Genomic DNA, 20,016 nt, shown 5'->3' with positions numbered 1-20,016 from the left:
TTGGACCACATACAGATTGTACAAAGTTCAGAGACTGTAGAATAGTTACAAATTCTTTGACCAACGTTTTAGAAGGGCAGCAGAGATGAATGTTAAAATCCCGAAGAACCAATAGTCCATCAGCCCCAGTCACCAGATCAGATAGAAAATCAGAAAAGTGTTGAATAAAATCCCTATTGTATTAAGGGAGTCTGTAAATCAGAGCACATTACGTAGGACCATTTAATTCAACCTTTGGACTTCAAAACTGGAAAAAGTGTCCTTGGGCACAGACTTGCATTTGAAACAGTTTAAAAAAAAAAATTGCAACTCCACCACTGTGTCCAGAGGCCCGTGGAGAACTGAGAAAAGCACTGTCAGAGGTAACAATTGTCGTTGAAATAATAATAAAGTTTTTAATCAATATAAAAATGTAAAACAGCACGGAAACGGCAGCAAAGTATGATGCAAAGTGTTTATTTGAATCCAACACAAAGGATTGATTCCAACAAACGTGAGTAGACCCCGCTTATATATTTACTCTCCATTATTTTGTGATATTTTGTCATTGGTGCATTATAGTTGGTCACAGATGCATTTATGTATTCACACCCGGTTGGTCAATTGTCACAGAATTTACATTGCCAGTACTTTTCCTCTATCTTCCCCTTCCAGGTCCCACGTGATGCCTTGCGGCCCAGCTGCACAGGGATACTGAGGTTAAGGACATAAATCTGTCCCCTGATGTCTGGCGCTTGTAGTTCTCAATATCTGGGCTTTGTAGTCCTTCATGGGAGAGGCCTTCACACATACTTCTCTCTCTTGCACTCAAACTCTATCCATCTGGTCTTCCACATTTGGCCTCTATTTTGTTTTGTTTTAGTGGTAATACTAATCAGTCAACAGCTTTGCATCTGATTTTCAGTAATATAGCATATAAAAGTAATAAAGGTGATTAAGAGGTTCATTTTCAATCATATAATCCATAATCATTTCTCCATCTTCATAATTACAGCAGTGTGATGTTTTTTCTACAACACAATCTCAGCAAGAGGCATCAAATCACCCTGTTATAACATAATAATCGGAGCACTATCAGGTTTGTTTTGTAGATCTGAAATGTAAATGCAGATGATACCACACATGGTATCACACATGGTATCACACCATGTGTGTGGGTTGGGACGAGGAGCTGGATGACGAGGATTATTTGTTATTTTTGTCCAGATACATTTTGTATTTCAATAAATGTTCAAATCTTCAAAGATTTGCACAAGTCATTTGTCTTGTGCTAACCGTCCTGTTATTTTTGACCCCATTCAATGTTTAACGTCTCTAAATATATGATTGTCTTTTGCTTCATTCATGACTTCCTAATTAAATGGGGACAACTGAATAAAAGTTAAATTAACATGATATGTTTTCAATGTTCTGTACACATGCGGTACGCATCGGTGTTCTTTGGATAAAAGATGTTTGTAGGTTTTGCAAGGGACTGACATAAGAGTTTAACAAAACATCCAGCAGGTGGTCTAAACTCAAATTGAGCTTTTATTGCAAAGTTTGGAGATGTTGAAGCGTGATATCTTACTGTCAAGGACATAACTACGTTCCCGGATATGTTGAAAGCATTGATGGTCAGTTTGGTGACCCTGGATCAAGTTAATATCCCCGGAAAAACAGCAGCGGCGAGTGTTTACTAGAGGATAGAAGTGCGGTCGGGTTTGGACAAGGGTAGCGCACGGAAAATGTACTGGCGCCAGCGTCCTTTTACCGGCTCTAGTAAAGGCTAAGCTAACTCTAAAAACTAAAACAATATTTAGCTCGAAAGGTAAGAAGTTAACGCTTAACGTGACATCATTAAATCAGCTGAAAACGAGATATGATAGGTTTTATCAACATTTGAAGTGCCATTTTATCAGAATGTTAGCTAAAAAACGGTCAGGATTGGACACAGTGACACTAATGTTTCCAAGACTGACACTCTGACTCTTATCATTTAATCTGATGGAAGAGCGGCGATGTGATGACCAGATGACCGGGATGGGATAATTATCCTGAGACACAGTCGAAGTCTTCACAAAGGGGTCACGGCGAGATCCACGATGGATGTACCTGTGGCGGCGTGTAATTCCCCAAGCGGCACAGCGGTTGTAAATTCCGCCGGAAAGACGGCAGAACAAATTTAGTCTCTGTAAATCCATTGAAGAGTATTTAAGCACCATTTTTTGAGAATTATCCACACCAAGATCAAAGAACATGCCCCACTACAAACAGTCGAACTCCAGCACACCAGTATGCAAACTATATAAAAACACATTTCAATCTGGATTTACTATTTCACGTTCAAGCGATGAAAGAGTATGGGACTATAATATCCTCAAAATTAAACAAACAACTTGTGGAGGAACTCTTTCTCTCCTCTGTCCGAGGCAGAGGTCTCTGACCTCATTCTCTCTCATCGCCCCACCTCCTGTTCCCTTAATCCTATCCCCTCCCTTCTCTTTCAAACCATCTCCCCCTCCATTATAACTTTTCTTCTCCATGTCCTAAACTCCTCCCTTACCTCCGGCACTTTTCCCTCTGCCTCCAAACAGGCCAGAGTTACCCCTCTACTCAAAAAACCCTCCCTTAACCCTGCCGTCCTCCAGAACTACAGACCGGTATCACTGCTACCCTTCTTCATAAACAATTGAACGTGCTCTATCTAACCAACTGTCTTACTTTCTCTCTCAGAACAACCTGCTTGACCCCAACCAATCGGGCTTCAAGACTGGCCACTCCACAGAGACTGCCCTTCTTTCAGTCACCACTGCCCTCCAGTCTGCCAGAGTGGCTTCGAGGTCATCCGTCATCACTCTGCTGGACCTTTCTGCAGCGTTTGACACGGTTAACCACCAGATCCTGCTCTCCAGACTTTCTGAGATGGGCATCACTGGCACTGCACTCCAGTGGATCTCATCCTACCTGTCGGGAAGATCCTACCAGGTCTCCTGGGGAGGCAAACTGTCAGGCCCTCGCCAGCTCTCCACTGGTGTCCCACAGGGCTCCGTCCTTGGCCCCCTCCTCTTCTCTCTGTACACCACCTCACTTGAACCAATCATCACCTCCCATGGCTTCTCCTACCACTGCTACGCTGACGACACGCAGCTGTACCTGTCGTTCCCCCGACTGATCCGGGGATCTCAGCTAGGATTGAGGCCTGCCTCACAGACATCTTCCCCTGGATGACCGAGCACCACCTCCAGCTGAACCTCGCCAAAACAGAACTTCTCATCATCCCGGCTAAACCCTCCATCTCCCATAATCTGTCAATCACCCTGGGATCTGCAACGGTGACCCCTTCATCCTCTGCCAGGAACCTTGGGGTTACCATGGATGACAAGCTCTCCCTCACGGCCCACATTGCCGCAGTCTCCCGGTCTTGTAGATTCACCCTCTACAACATCCGGAAGATCAGGAGATACCTGTCTGAGCACTCCACCCAGCTGCTAGTCCAAGCAATGGTCCTCTCCAAGTTGGACTACTGCTGCTCGCTGGTCTCCCAGCATGTGCAACCCGCCCTCTTCAGAGGATTCAGAAACCAGCGGCTCGCCTGGTCTACAATCTACCCAGACGCTCCCATGTTACCCCGCTCCTCATCTCTCTCCACTGGCTACCCATCAACGCCTGTATCAGATTCAAGACCCTGGTACTGACCTTCCGAGCAGTGAACGGGACTGCACCCAACTACATCAAGTCTCTCCTGCAACCTTACACCCCCACCCGTCACCTACGGTCTTCCTCAGATAACCGCCTGGTGGTCCCACCGCTCAAGACTGCCAGGTCCCAAAACAAGCTCTTCTCCTGCCTGGACCCCCAATGGTGGAACCATCTCCCCACCTCCATCAGGGACACTGACTGTCTCCCCACCTTCAAGAAAAGGCTCAAGACGCACTTGTTCCGGGAGTACAACGGCACTTAGGAATGCTTGGTTGCCTGTTGTTAGTTTCCTCCAGGATCACAATGACTCTTATTGAGTGACTTGTTGCTCTTGTAGGTTAGTTATAACGAAGTTAAGTCTTGTACTCGCGGTGAAATTTGTACTATGTATTGTTCTTCTACAGTCTCTAGTTCTGCACTTTTTTGTGGTTCATGTTGTTTTAATTTGTAACTTGTATAACTGCATGCTCTTATGGGTCTTCCCTTTGGCACTTGTTTAGTTTTTTCACAATGTATGCTTCATGTTTTGGCTGCTTGCAATGTTTGGGACTACCTTGTTGTTATGATCAGTGACCTCTTTTGTAAAGCTCTCTCTTGGAAGTCGCTTTGGATAAAAGCGTCTGCTAAATGCATAAATGTAAAATGTAAATGTAGAGCAGCGGCAGCCAAACACGCCAGCGTTCGCTCATGACCCGGAAGTGACGCATGTCTTGAAGTGCATGTCTTGTTAAAAACTCTATTTCCACATGTAAATTAAAAACAGCTATTTTGGGCAAACCTTACAGAGACAGAACAAAATGTAGGGAAAATAAACATTTTCACAGGTGTGAAAATGTGTGACAGGTGTGAGTCCTTTTAGTGTTGTCAAGATAAGGCCCCAAGACTACACAACATTTTAAAAAGTTTACATTAAAATGAACACTGATGGTGTTTAGGGCTGGGCGATATATTAAATATTGGCGATAATATCGCAATAATTTTGACTACGATGTAAAATTTAAAAAATATTGTGAATATATAATATAAAAATATATTTATAATGGTCCTTGTGTTGCTTGTGTTTTAAGATCACCGTCTGGCTCCTCTGTGTTCACACACACAGACACCCTTTGTGCACATGATCACAAAGAGCACTTGCACAGGCACTCTTTGCTCTCTTTTTGTCCTGTCACATAAGGACCTCTGCATGAATTGTTCCATGTGAGGTCCATTTTGTCAAATTGCAAGTACCATGTTATGGCAACTGCTTAAATTTGCACTACACATTTTGTACTTTGTAAAAATAGCTGTTCAATCTAAATAGTTTTTGTTGTTTTCTAATGAAGGCAAAAGAAAATCAAGTTTTTTTATTAATTAAATGCAAGTGAAAACATCGCAATATATATCTAATATCGTAAACATTTTGACAATATCGAGATATTCATTCATTTAGCAGATGCTCTTATCCAGAGCGACTTACAGTAAGTATAGGGAAATTCTCCCCGAGGCAAGTAGGGTGAAGTGCCTTGCCCAAAGACACAATGTCATTTTGCACGGCCGGGAATTGAACCAACAACCTTCTGATTAATAGCCCAACTCCCTAACCGCTCAGCCATCTGACCCCCATCTGAGATATCATTTTTTTTTTATGTATATCGCCCAGTCCTAATGGTTTCTCACCTATAGTGTCAGTCTCTCCAGACAGCTGTATACAGCGGTGCTCTAGTTCTTCCATTCTGTCCTTCAGGTCAGCCTTCTCCTGCATTAGGGAGGTGAAGCGCATCTGAAGTTTCTCTGTAGAAACCCTCAATGCCTCATAGACTTCTACTGGGACTCCACCTTCCAAGTCTAGGGAGAAGAAGTGGTGCGGGGTTAAATTTACATCATCATCAAACACGAAATCCTGCATACTTTCTCTTTTTTAAAGGGTTGGCAACCTTCAGAATCAGTATCAGATGACGAGTAATTTCTAGGGCTGTCCCCACTCAGTCGACTAGTCGATTTTCTGGTCGATATACTCTAGGTCGACTAAGATTTTGTTTTGTTGAGCTGCCGTATGGCAGTGTGAGATCTGATTCCCGTTTGTGTCATCATTGCTGAATTAACTAAATGTTCTACAGAAATTGTAGATTATATTATTTAAGACAAATAAATCAACTCAAAAAATATATAATTTAAAAGAAAAGGTGTTACTATTTTCCCTTTTCATTAATCTGCGCTTTGTTTTGGTTTGGTATTTTGCACACGGCACGAGCACAATTGGCTGCAGAACTACAAACTCTGCCATAGCCTACTTTGTCGGCGTTGTTAGTCAAAATGGCAAAGAAATCTGTGGTATGGCAGCATTTCATTAAAGACCATTTACATTTACAAAGTACCGGGTAACTAAAAAAACGTTGAATGCAAACTCTGCCAACAACGGTTTATTTTTCATAGTTCAACGTCGAATATAATATAGCCTACCACCTGAAAAACGTAAGTTGGTCTAGCCCTAACTACTTCACTCATGCTAACGTGCTGGGTTGAAAAAGGAATATGCCTGTTATAAGAATCACATCCAAATTGAATGACATCTTCTCCGGCCAAGACAACAAAATCTTTCTCTGTTGCACCGTTCCCCACTCACCTTCTCGTAAGTTCGCATGCTGCAAGTTCAGGCAGTGATAAGCGCGCTCTGATTTGCATGTTAAACAAACAATATTTTTAATTTGTAGTATATTGTAAGATATACTAAATACCATCGGCATTCGGTTACAACAGGACTGGTGATACGAGTCTTATTATTAGTAGGCTATTAGCGGCTGAATCTGCAATGTCCAGCAGCCATTGAGTCAGATCGCGAACATTTTTGTACGTTTCAAATTCGATTAGTCGATTTTCAGACGTTTTTCAGATGTTTTAGTCGAGTCTTGGTCGACCAAAGAAAATCTTAGTCGGGGACAGCCCTAGTAATTTCTCATTTCCTTTTTCAACCACAATAGGGTGCATTAAGAGCCACAATGGGTGAAAAACTTGAGTTTGAGACGTAACAAAAAGAAACACTGACATAACTTGCCAATAATGTTTTTCATTGCCATCCATCTTTCAAAATAGCAATCACAAAATAGTAATCACACAATTGAGCCCAATCGGCCAGATAATTAAAGTGAAAAACAATTAAAATGCCATGCTCCCCACACCATAAGTTGGATTGACTTGAAATTGAACACACAAGGCAAACTCCAAAAATGCCTTTTGAACCATAAAAATATACCATGATGGATTTTCCATCACTTAGAAAAATTGAATATGTTTCTCAACAAAGGACCAGGGACCAAGGACCATCTTATTTTGTTTTCAAAATACACCAATTTACTTAAAAAGGGGAGTGTTGAGCAAATAAATAAATAGACAACAACTGTTGGGATAATTAACACAAAACTGTATCCACATCAGTACCTGAAACATACGCTCAGTTTCATTCAATTTAATTAGGGTGCACTACTAATGCAAAAAATGTGCATTGCTTAAAACAAGTCAGACTATGAATCAGGCTTTTATTTTTTTTATCTTTACAAAACTTGCAGGATGTTTCATAACAATGTTGAACTATTTCAAAATCTCTCAATGGTGGCGCCACCAGTTCCAATTATATGTACGGATCTGGTGCAAATTTTGCCATAAATCGGTGACATAAATCGCTCATGCAAACATCACCAACTTTGTGGATATTAATGTTCAACTAAGTTTGTAAAAATATCTTAAAATTGTCTAAAATGGGGTGCCAAAAATCAATTTCCATATGGCTTACAGTATAGTATTTTTTTTTGCGTTTATTATAAACTGGGTCTTGTTCTTCTGGAGCTTTTATTTTTAAACTGGGCCTCATTGCTAGGGCTAGTTGCCTAAACTTTGTTTAACACTAGAAGCGCTGAGCCATTTTCCCCTACTTATAGCGCGGTTAGGGGTCAAATGAACTTTCTTCAGACAGGGATGTTGCTACTGACATGTAACGATCGCTCGATGGCACTTCTTGCACGGAGCTTAAGGCAAGGTCGGAAAATTAACTGGCCTTGTCAATCTGTCATTCATGTCCGTGTTGTTAGTTGGTGATTATTTCATTACAATGTTTGTTGTCTATTCGTTCAATCATTCAGCAAAATATAGTTTATTGGCTGAAGGATGTCACAAACGTTTAGATTGGGTTAGACTGCAGTTGGTATTTAGTAGCCCGAAATTATCAAAATTGACTGATCGCGTTGTTGTCCCCACTCATAAGTAGAAACACACAGGGACATCAAACTGTCAATGGTTTAATTAGATCCAATTATACTAGCAAAACATGCAATGTTCTTCGTTTATTTTCAGGGCAAGGTCAAGAAGGCTATTGCAAAAATGAGAGCCAAGTGTAATTAGTTAGGAAATGACATAGGCTTACTTGATGTTACATGCTTAGCCTATTCAATTTTGCCAACAACTGACAAGACAGGCATTGTCTCTGCGCGCTCGCATTAAGTGTGGAATTCCTTTGTAGCAAATCAAACCCAGAAAACGTTGTTGGTTTGGGCTAAGCCCCGAATGTTTACAACGTATGGCTCCGCGCCTGATTAACACTCAGATTGATAAGCAGTCTCAAAAATTGTAGAAATATAAAAAATTATACGAACCCTTTCCGTAATCATGATACCCCCCAAAAAATGTTCGATGCACCCCTAGTCAAAGCAGGCTGCATCCGTGCCAGCTAACATCACAAACCTCACCAAAGAGAAGTTCCAGCCATCACATTAGGGGTGAGTTAATTAAATGTTTGACCAAATATAGCAGGCAAATTTTTTAGTTGCTAATTCTGTACGGCCCCCGAACGATTTTATAAATATCCAAATGGCCCTTGGCAGAAAAAAAGTTATCCACCCCTGCTTTACATCTACGGACTAAATATAATAAATAGGGTAATCTCGGGCATTGCGTTGTGCACAGGATTTCTTCTTTTTTGATTTGGTACACCGCAAATGCATTTTTCAGGCTGTTTGAAAAGGTGCAATATCCATCCCCCATTCTAAGAATTGATTGCGTCGTGTATCAATGCATTTGTTCTTGTGTACTTGCATCATTGTCAACTCAAATCCAGTTCCGAGCATTCCATTCTGAAACTTACAGCTCAAGACAACATGTAATTTAGCTTATTGTTATGTTCACGCACTCTTTGTACAGAATATATACATATATATAATACAGGGCAATCATTGCAAAAGACAGTTCACCATTTGGGATGGATGCCCCCTGGAGTATTATGAAGTGGTCTTAGCTGCTAATCCTGTGAAATGGAAGGATAATAAAGACTGTTTGAGACAGTAGGTCTAAGGGGACTGTTGTTTCAACTCATTGTATTCAGATTGTATTGTTTTAGGAGTGAGCTGATGATAGGAAGGAACATGATAGTTGCATGTCTGTTCTTTGATCAGGAGTTCATTGTGGAGAGAGAGTTGTGACTGACATTTTACTAATTCAATATTGCTGAGGAAGAAAAGATGTTGATAGCCTACAACAGACTATTTTTTATGACCAGCATCACTCTGTCGAAAGTTCGAATAAATTACATTTTGTTGAATGATTGAAGGGCTAGACAACAATCGTTCTAATGAAACAGTCACCGACTATCAACACAAATGAATGACAGATTGACTAAGGCCACTTCAGTTTCCGACCTTGCCTTGGCTGCGTGCAAGAAGAGCCATCTACCGATCATTAGGGACCATTGACCCCCTATTCGTGCTATAAATAGCCGAAGGAAAACCGGTTGTACCGTGATGCAAATCAAATTATATCACGCATGACGTGCCCATAGCTCAACTGGAAGCTTAGGTAAACAAGAAAAAAATATGAGTATTTAGAGATCCTAAACATGTTGTTTATCATATTGAGTGACTTCTTAAACACTAACTTTTGTAATATACAAGAAAAGGAAAACTGTTAAAAAAACACACAAAAAAACAGTTCCTAGCAGAAAATACTGCTAGTATTCTCCATGAGATCGTGTCACAAATGGTCCGCTGAATTTAAAACTTATGTATGGAATTCGTATGCAACCATGACACACTGACTTAACATTGAGCAACACACATTCAATTATCCATTCTCAAAAACGTTCAAGGACTTAATTTATAAAAAATATATTTCTCAACTTTCAATATCTTCGAAAGCCTGTGGAACCCTATCTGTTTCTCACCTGTATGTTTATGATCATTTCTTTGTTTGATGTCATGCCCATAGTCATCTAAACAGTGGTTGTAGTCTAGGTGGTAGTCGTGGCTGTTACTGTGATGTTGGTGCCCTATGCTCAGTTCTGCTGCCTGGTGGTGAGTGTGTAGGCTTGTTTCCTTTTCCAGTCTGCTCCTCATCTCATCCCTCTCCATCTCCACCTGGGCCAGTGCACACCACACAAACTTAGTAGACAGGAAGTGTAAAAAATGAAAAAATAAAAAATACATCATGATTAAATAGAAAAGAGAAAGAAAGATTTTTATACAAGGTGGCTAAAAACCGGATCAATAGGTCCTTAACCCTTTAAGGAGTAGCGTCACATTGTGTGAGCATTTGAAAGAGGGCGCCACAGTGTAACATCCCAAATATGTGATTCGAACATTCAAATTGAATTTTCCGATAACTATGCGACAAACGCTTCAGAATGTACTAAATAGAAGGCTAACAAGTAATACTAACATGGTAGTAGCATTGCTAAGAGTATAATGCTAGGTAACTTAGCCCGGCAGCTAACTAAACTAGCTAGCTACGGTTTAGGAAACATTTCTTGCGCTGTGGGGACGGTTTGAAATATTTGGAACTTTCTCAGCTAGGGTTACACTAAATGTTGGCAATGAGTATATGCAAAACAATGGGTAGCCTGTCCTAACCATCTCTTCCCGGTTTTCAAAGTCCTTTGGTAGGATGATGGAGGAGGACTTCTGAGGGACTTCCTGTGGCAATTGGCTCTCCACTCCGTCTCCTGTGTGGCAGACCCACAAGTAACATTATTTTACTTGTTTATACAGAAAAGTCTCTTTTAAACAAAGTAGACACCCTCTGAATCACATCTCAATGACAATGTTTTAAAGACAACATTGTATTATCATAATGACACAGACAGTAACTGGCCTCTAACCTTGGTCTCTGAGGGGTGTGGCCAAAGTCGAGCTGTTGAGCTCCTGCACTTCTGTCTTAAGCTGCTGGTTGTCTCTAGTCAGCTGTTCCAGAGTCTCCTGACAGGAATAACCAACATCTAAGAACACAAACTGACTCTCACACACACACACCCGCCATGTCATGCATTCTAAGATGGTTGGCTAAAATACACTGAAATCCTCAGTTGTTTGCTCCATGTGTACATTTACATTACATTTACATTTAATCACCAAGCAGACGCTCTTATCCAGAGCGACTTACAGTAAGTATAGGGACATTCCCCCGTAGGGTGAAGTGCCTTGCCCAAGGACACAACGTTATATTGCATGGCCGGGAATTGAACCGGCAACCTTCTGATTACTAGCCCGATTCCCTGGGTGTCAAACTCAGATAAACAGTGGGCCATAATTAAAAACTGGGACAAAGCGGGCCAGATATCATATTTATTGAATTAAAAAAAAAAGGGGGGGGGGGGGGGGGGGGGGGGGGGGGTGCTGGTCGTGTATTGCATGCCACACCATCTGATCAAAATGATCGCATTTGGAGGATAATTATCGTGCATCTGGCAACACTGAGAAGCAGGGTTCTTGCAGGTTTCAGTAAGTCAAATTTAAGACCTTTTTAAGACATTTTAAGACCATAAAGATTGAAATTTTAGACCTACACAACGCATTACCCAAAACATATTTAAATCAAAAGACATTCTGAAAAAAATATGTATGAATGGATTTCATAAAAAAAAAAAAAGCATACATTTAATTTACAGATAAAGCAATCACATTGTAACCGAATTGAATATTTTTGGGGCAAAGTTTGCAGCAAGCCTCGTACCTGGAGCTGGGTAATGCTTGTAACCAACAGCGGAAATCGCTGTGATCTAGCCAAAGGTGCGTTCGACTTCATGCAGCGCGGGCGTCGTCTGCGGCGCTGCATGAAGTCGGTCCATGTCGAACGCAGCTCACATCTCGTTGAAAGTACACTTTCCCATTTTCCACACGTAGCCAAATTTTTACAAACTCTGAGGAAGCGCAGATGTATTTCGCATGCAGGTATTGTAGTTTACACGGGATTTCTAGTTTTATCAGCACGTACGTACCAACACAAATAGGCTATCCTCCAGAAAGAAATACATCACACCGAACCAACGTTCTGAGGGCAGCGTTCTGCTAGTTTTGTTTGTAGCAAAGACTCGCTTTGTAAGCTACGACTCAATACCTTTTTGCTACCTTGTAATAACTTTCTGCAGCCTGCATTTCTGGAAATTAACGAGGGTAAACCTTTTAAAGACCTGACTAAATGAAATTTAAGACCTTGGATGAAAATATGGACGTTTTTAAAACGTTTAAAGGCCTTAAACTTAAAGTTCAGAATTTAAGACTTTTTAAGACCCCGCAGGAACCCTGGATAAAGGCAGTCGACCAATGACAGTGCCCAATACAGTCAGAGCTCACGCAAGAAAGTGGAACGTAAGGGAGATACCCATTCCAAACCTCGTAAGGGCGCAATAGTTTGTGAAAGACCCATAGAAACACAAATATACGACAAGGGAAAATCCTGGAAGATTTTGGAATCCCTGCTGGACGCATTTTTTAGGTCTCGAAAAGAGGACATGTCTGGATCCAGCTCACCTGATTGTAATGAATGGTCGTTATAACAACCCATTTAATTGAATCAGGTGTGTTGGAGCAGGGAAACATCTAAAACATGCAGGACAGCGGCCATCGAGGACCGGATTTGGACAACCCTGAACTATGAGGTTGTTGATCACCATTCCCTCTTGCATGGGAAATGAGAAGACAACTTTTTCATTCTACTCTTCACTCTTAGTATTTTGAGTTGTAAATGAGCATAAAAAAATATGCCACAACAAACAGTCTGTTCCCAGTTTTATAAAGACCTCCTCGCTCTTTAAGCAAACCCTCCCAAAGTACAAATAAAACTAATTGCAAGTGCACAAAAATATTCATTCATCAAACGCACATTCTGCTCCGGTTTTCATTCATACATCACAACTTGGTGGAAATTTAGCGCATGCCAGCGATCGTATTGTCCCACCTGAGTAACGTCCATATTTTCCTGTAAATGGTCACTGCCACCCCAAATTAATATTATTGGGTTAGTAACACTTTCAGGTGTGGTATTTGCACTGGTGGACAATGACAGGGCCATTATTACATTGACGGTTTTGCGCAAGGAACATTTGAAAACATATGACACTGTAGATTTGTATCAGCCTGACTGAAGCAACAGCATCAGTTTAACCTTTAGATGCGTGAGTTCTAAATATTTCAGACGGTCCCCACAGTTGCGCTGTCATTTTTCCAAAACGGTAGCTTGCTAGCTTTAATTGGCTTCCGTGCTAAGTTACCTAGCATAATACTCGTAGCAATACTACGCTAGTGTTACTTGTTAGCCTACTCATTATTTTGAAGCCATACTACAGCATTTGTCACAGTTTTTGTCCATGGGAAAATATTCAATTGTAATGTTCGAATCACATAGATGACATTACGCAGTGGGACCTGCATTTGAACGATCACATATGTTGACACTACTGTTTAATGGGTTAAACCTAATTATACTCATGTTCACCTAATTATTTATGCAAATACATTTCATAACATGCAAGAAGTGTTGAATGATTATAGATCCAATGAAAATGATTCTTATTAAACAGTTTGAGGGGTTCTCTTTGCATAAACAGGTATCTTACATTTATATTTAGTCATTTAGCAGACGCTCTTATCCAGAGCGACTTACAGTAAGTACAGGGACATTCCCCTGAGGCAAGTAGGGTGAAGAGCCTTGCCCAAGGACACAACGTCAATTGGCAAGGCCGGGAACCGAAACGGCAACCTTCTGATTAATAGCCCGATTCCCTAACCGCTCAGCCATCTGACACCCAATATTTCTGTTTGAATTGATCAGAAATTATGTATTTTGTGTGTGCACTGTAGGGAACTAATGTAACATGTGAGAGGTTATATTTGTATTTCTTTTTCACAATGTTATCAACTTGAAGGCTTGTCTCGAGTTTCATCCTTCTGCCATCGGTGTCGCAGTTTCCCCATTTCCACCATCTTCTAACTTCACATCTGTTTTTCTTCTTAGATTAAACATGTCTCCTCAATCTCCACTGTTCTCCATTAAGGTCAGAGGTGAGTTACTTGGAAATAGAAATTAGTTACTGATTACTTCTCCAAGAAAGCAATCCAGGTCCTTTACTGACTACTTATTTTCAAAAGTAATTAGTTACTTTAACAATTACTTGGTTACTTTTCAAAAACGAGAAGAGAGAGGCTCAGGGATGGCATGGTTTTGCCTGAGTTGAATCATGCTAGAAAGTGACTGCGGCGTGTTAGAGCAATATCCCCTCCAAATGTCTGTGCACTTCCCGGCCATGTTATCTCTTGTTGATCTACACAAGCACTGTCATGAGACACGCACACAAACAAAATCACGGTTTAGTAACGCAGCCTGCTTGCAGGAAAGTATTGCGTTACTTCTAAGGCATTACTGCTAAGGCGTTACTGCTCATCACTGGAGGTGACATCTGTTGGCTGAATAATTCCCCTGCATTGATCAACTACTTTGTTTTATCTTAAGACCCACATTTCACATGTGATGGCACAATGTCCTCATCAACATCAACAAACCCTTATAACAGAATACGATGAGGTTGTATATGGTTAAACATTACTTCATCTGAGACTAAATAATACACATCATATTATTCAATAACAGTGAATCCCTCTCACCAGGGTCTGTTCCAGCTGCTTCTGGTTCATCTCCAGCTGGACTTGTCCCTTGGCCTCATTGTGCTGCAGTTGGTCCATTAGCTGGCTGTGCTGCAAGTAGTGTTGGTGCAGCTCCTCCCTCTCAGAGGCCAGGTTCTGGTAGCCTGCAGAGTACTGTTGAAGATAGGCCAACAGCTGATCCCTCTGTTCCTGCAGTGCCTGCGACTCCTTGGACTTGTGATCCAACTTGGGGAAGGGAGAAGAGGTTTTTAACACCAGAAGCACAGAGCCGGGTTTCCCTACCTATAGCGCAGATAGGGGTTGAATGACCCTGAGTCTTCAGACAGGGATGTTGTTACTGACACGTAATGATCCCTAGATGGTGCTTCTTGCACGGAGATAAGGCAAGGCTGGAAAATGTATTGCCTTCGTCAATGTCATACATTTTCATGTTGTTAGTCTGATTATTTCATTAGGAAGTTTGTTGTCTAGCCCTTCAATCATTCAACAACATGTAGGTAAATGTATTGGCTAAAGGATGTCACACACATTGCGGGTTAGACTGCAGTTGGTCTACAAATGTGCAGCCGGACATATTGAAAATGTTATAGTCGGCTGACTGATCGCGTTGTCTCCCCCACTAAAAAGTATAAACACACAAGGACATCATAAACATTCAATGGTAAAATCGGATGCCGTTATAATGGCAAATGTTCTTCATTTGTCAGGACACAGTACAATTATTGCAAACATGAGAGTCATGTGTAATTTGTTTGGAAATTCTAGGATATAGGCTTACTTGATGTTAGCCTACATGTTGATGCTTAGCCTATTTTAACAACTTTTGGAATGACAAGACAGGCAGTTTAGCCTACAGTAGGCAGTGGATAATCATACTGGCTGAGTATGTGTATTTTTGTTTTATGTGGGTTATTAGGTTACTGTAACATTGGGACTTCAATTTCAAGGATGCCGGGTTACACAAGAGCAGTAGCGCATATCAAACGAAAGTTGCATTTGATAGGCCACCTACTTGATTTATCTACTAAAACTTGTCTAACAGATAATAATAATAATATTAACGGCGATATTTTTTTAATGCGTTATTTCGTAATCGTCAAGCAAAACATTTTGTGACTCTGAATTGTCAAAAAAACTCAAAATGCTGGCTTTGGATGCGAAAAACGCAGAAAATGGAACCTGATTCGAACTTTTTTGGGGTGTACAAAAGTTTGAGGCAGTGTGTAAGCGTGATTGACATAACGTGAGGTCTTATTTTATTTTTTTTACATGCAAACATTTTGGACCCGAATTTTGGACCCAATTCTAGATGGCGGACATTATGGGTTCTTGAGCATTTTTGTTCCTCATGAGAAATAAGGCATATGTACAAAGTTTAAGAATTTGGGGACTTATAGACTGGAAAATGCATCACTATGAAAATTGACAAAGTGGGGCATGGCCTGTAGCGCCACCTATTGTCTCAAATGGGCCATTTTTGGTGTGGTAGTTAATAGTGGACTGTAGATTCAATGTCTCAAATTTCACAACGTTTTACATTTCTGTTCTAGGGGCTGCCCTGTAGAAGAAAATCCATGCTGCAGACATTATGGGTTCTGGAGACGTTTTTGTTCCCCATGAGCAATGACATGCATTCCAACCTTCAGACATTTTGGCCTGATGGGGTCAAAATGTCATCCTTTTGAAAGTCACTGCTTTGATGCGTGGTCTGTATCACCACCAATGCTCAGGTCGGGCCCATGCTTTTTGTTGTAGTTTTTTTTTGTGTAAGGCCGAATCCCAATAGTCCCCCTTACCCCTTCCCCTTACCCCTAGCCCTTAGTTTATCCCTAGCTCTTGGCCCTCGAAACTGAGGGGTAAGGGCTACATATCCCTAACAAATGGGACGCCACTTGGTTACAGGTACGTCATCTAGCACGTATCGATATCTCCAAAGCAAGTAGTGTTATGCACTAATATTAAACTAAATTCGCTGCTAATGGAGTTTCCTTAAAACTGTAGACATGCTAGTAAAGAAATGCGGGACTGTTGTGCAATTCAGCACTGTAACATTAGCGTACCAAACTAGCGATTTTTCGAAACGTTTCAATTTGGAAAATGGTTGCAAATATATATGTTCATGACTGTATATAACACAAAACAAGACTTTCATAATTTCTGTATAAATTAAGCCGAAAATATTACATTTATCACTTATGATCTGGCCGCCATTGTTGCCAGTCGCGCAGTTTTCACATAGCCCTAGGTTTCAAGTAAGCTCCCGATCTTACTTGGTTTTAAGGAGTGTATACCCCTTCGTCTTAGCCCTACCCCTAGCTCAAAAAGAGTATTGGGACACCACTAGCTCTCACGGGAACACGCAAAACTAAGGGGAAGGGGGAAGGGGGAGTATTGGGATTCGGCATAAGTGTAGTCCTTAGTTTCATTGTGCCTAAGAAGAACAAAAAATGACCAAGCTGTGTTCGGTTGGTTCAACTTTATACTTCTGGACTTCTGTTTCAGTTAACATTAGCTGTGGCCAAACTAGCCGCAGAAGGTCTTAACAGTCTGCCACCCTTTCCAGAAAGCCTTGGATGTAAGCGCGTGGCTCCAAGCTTGCAGGGGCCTGGATTTGTGAATGAGAATTTGGACCACGCAAAGTGAGGAAAGGAAGGCAGACAGTCATTGGAAGAGGCCCTAGCATTTACCCAAGCAAGCATATTTCAAATATTCACAATAAAGCACATTTTGACCTAACATTTGATTTCTCAGATGTGTGTAATAAACATTGACAAGAATCTTCATATGATCTTGTGATTGAATCGGAGTATCGTTTTAAGACTAGAGGATGTGTAAAGCGTTAGCGTAAAATGTAAGCGTTAATTTTTTTTATTTGGGTGTGCCTGCCAACTGGCAAGGCTCAACCTATATTCTCTCATATATATTTGGGTGTGCTTGTAGTTGATCTGCCTGAGCCCTCTCCAGAGAGACACAGTCGTTAGCTGAGAATTGGTGTTTTAGTCTCTCTGAGTACAGTCGTTTAGCCTCTCACCACCTTGCTAAACCTGTTCAACTCCTTGAATCTGCCTCAATCCCCACTCCTAAACACTTCCTCCTTGTCCAACCTCAGCCTTCTGAGTTTTGCTGTGAACCAGGGTTTGTCGTTGTTGTAACTCAACCTGGTGCGTGTCTGTATATTGCAGTCCTCACAGAAGCTGATGTTTGACGTTACAGCCTCTGTGAGCTCATCCAGACTATTGGTAGCAGTTGTGAACATATCCCAGTACAGTCCAAGCATGCCTGCAGATCCTCCATAACCTCACTGTTTTGATGTCCTCACAGCAGGTTTACAGAGCTTTAGTTTCTGGCTGTATGCAGGAATCAGGTGGACCATGGCGTGGTCAGTGTCCCCCAGTGCTGCTCGGGAGATAGGCTCTACTGACTGTAGTGTAGCAGTGATCCAAAGTGTTCCCTTCTCTGGTTGGGCATTTAATGAATCGTCTGTATTTGGGTGAGATTTCCTTTGTTAAAGTCGCCTAGCACAATAACAAAGGAATCCCGATTTGCTCGTTCCACACTCGGTATCTGTTCGGGAAATACACGTTGTGCCTCCTTGACACTGGCCTGCGGACTCTGAGGCATGTAGACGCCGAACAGGATGAATGAAGAACTTGCGTCGCAATTTATAACAAATTATTCCAGATCAGGAGAACACTGCAGAATCACTGTCACATCTTCACACCAGCCCCTGTTGGTGTAAAAACAAATACCACTCCATACTTTCGATTTGCTGGAAAGCACTGAGTCACGATCCACTCTCACAAGTTTAAACCCTGCTAGTTGTAACGCAGACTCCGGGATCAGTTCACTCAGCCATGTCTTCGTGAAGCACAAAATAGAACATTAATTCAAGTTTATCCACACCAGCAGCTGAAGTTCGTCCAATTTGTTGTTCAGCAAACGCACGTTGGAAAGAAATATCCACAGTAACGCTGTACAAACCCCACGCCAACGAAGTCGCACCAGCCCGTTTACCTCTCCTACGACGCTTCGCTGCGAGGACAAAGCCGAGAGTGGCTTTGACTATAATGTCGGCTAATTCTGCTATAGGAAGCAGAAAAGTGGAAATTAAATCCGTAGTTGTTTCCATGATGTTGAGGAGTTTGTCCCTTGTCAGAGAACTCAGGAAATCTTGGAAGAACACAGAGTTACAAGACAAAACAGCACGCACCAAGGCTGCCATTCGCAGCACCATCTTGGATCAAATAGGTATCCTCTCTGGCTCCGCTTAGGCAAAAGATGGATGACGATGCTGACAATACATTTGTTATTCATGCCCAGTAACCCCTTAACCAATTAAATGTGTGCATGAGTGAGAATGTGTGTGCACCCACCCACCTGCTCCTTGAAGTTATGCAGGTCTACTTGCAGCTGTCCCATTTTTTTTGCCAGCTCCTTTTTGACATGCTGCTCCGATTGGATGGCACTAGTCAGCTCCATGTTCTCATTGGTCTAAGAATTGGATCACAGGAAAAATAATATAATAAGTATGTCAGGAAATACATAAATTAAGTGGTGGGGGGTAGAGATAAAAACCCAAGACGCTGACAGCAAGCACACCCTATAACTGGTGTGATTGGTGATTGTTGTTCAGGTGTTACTTGAAACAGCTAGCATAGAAAATACTTTCTCAGGACTAGGTGCAAAAAAATATGTACTAAAGCAGTTTATTCCAAGTTCCACAGGTTTGGGTAATCTACCTTTACAAAAATTATTCCTAACCAACTAAGTAAATTAACTAGCACTGCTACAACTATGGTAAAAAAGCTGTGTTGCTCCACCGCTGACAAAATGCCACATTCAAATTCTCACTCCAAAGCGTGTGAAAGAGCAGTCAGCCTGTCTTAAAGGGACAGTTTTTATGGCAGCTGTAGTTCGTGTGTGTGCTTGTGTTTAGTTTAACACTTACAAATAATGCAAACCTGAAGTGTGTGTTTATGTATATGTATCATATAACTTTAAATTCAAATAAAGCATTGTTATGTCTGCATAGGTATCATATAACTTGAATTTACAAATGAAGTAAACCTGAACTTGAGACGATGTTTCCCTTCCCTGGAACAGATTTTATGTTCCAATTTTGGAGGGCTGGCGCAGTCTTGGTGTCTAGGGCTACATCAAATACCCCTTTTTGTCTGCTAAACTGATGCACTAGTTCATACTTGACTGGTGAAGACCTCACCCTTACTGTTATTTTAACTGTTAGATGCTCCTCTGCATTATCCAATTCCTGCTCACTTCTCTGTCCCCCCTCCACACCTCCCCTTTCCTTTGATGGACAGCAAGAACGTTCCTGGTCCCTTCCCTTCCTGTCCATTCATCTACCTGGCTGTCCTGTCATGCTGCACCGATCACACAACGCTCTGGCCAACACTGCTTAACCCTTGTGTTATCTTTGGGT

At 41.4% G+C, this 20,016-nt stretch overlaps 1 protein-coding gene across 4 annotated transcripts in view; it reads right to left on the bottom strand.

Moving 5' to 3' along the window:
- golga2 (golgin A2) overlaps window positions 1–20,016 on the bottom strand; it is a 96,019-nt gene that overhangs the window by 20,606 nt on the left and 55,397 nt on the right. For 3 of the 4 annotated variants that reach the window (XM_047044678.1, XM_047044679.1, XM_047044676.1), the window contains 6 exons: window positions 18,954–19,067; window positions 14,577–14,801; window positions 10,799–10,895; window positions 10,551–10,642; window positions 9,866–10,058; window positions 5,341–5,508 (listed from right to left, as the gene is read on the bottom strand). In XM_047044678.1, coding sequence (XP_046900634.1) covers window positions 5,341–5,508; window positions 9,866–10,058; window positions 10,551–10,642; window positions 10,799–10,895; window positions 14,577–14,801; window positions 18,954–19,067 — 889 coding nt within the window. The remainder of the gene's footprint in view (window positions 1–5,340; window positions 5,509–9,865; window positions 10,059–10,550; window positions 10,643–10,798; window positions 10,896–14,576; window positions 14,802–18,953; window positions 19,068–20,016) is intronic. The other variant, XM_047044677.1, reaches the window with a different exon arrangement.

This window comes from Hypomesus transpacificus, chromosome 22 (assembly GCF_021917145.1).
Source record: "Hypomesus transpacificus isolate Combined female chromosome 22, fHypTra1, whole genome shotgun sequence".
Classification (NCBI taxonomy): domain Eukaryota; kingdom Metazoa; phylum Chordata; class Actinopteri; order Osmeriformes; family Osmeridae; genus Hypomesus; species Hypomesus transpacificus.
The sequence above is the reverse complement of the archived record's forward strand: the minus strand, read 5'-3'. Positions and strand labels throughout refer to the sequence as shown.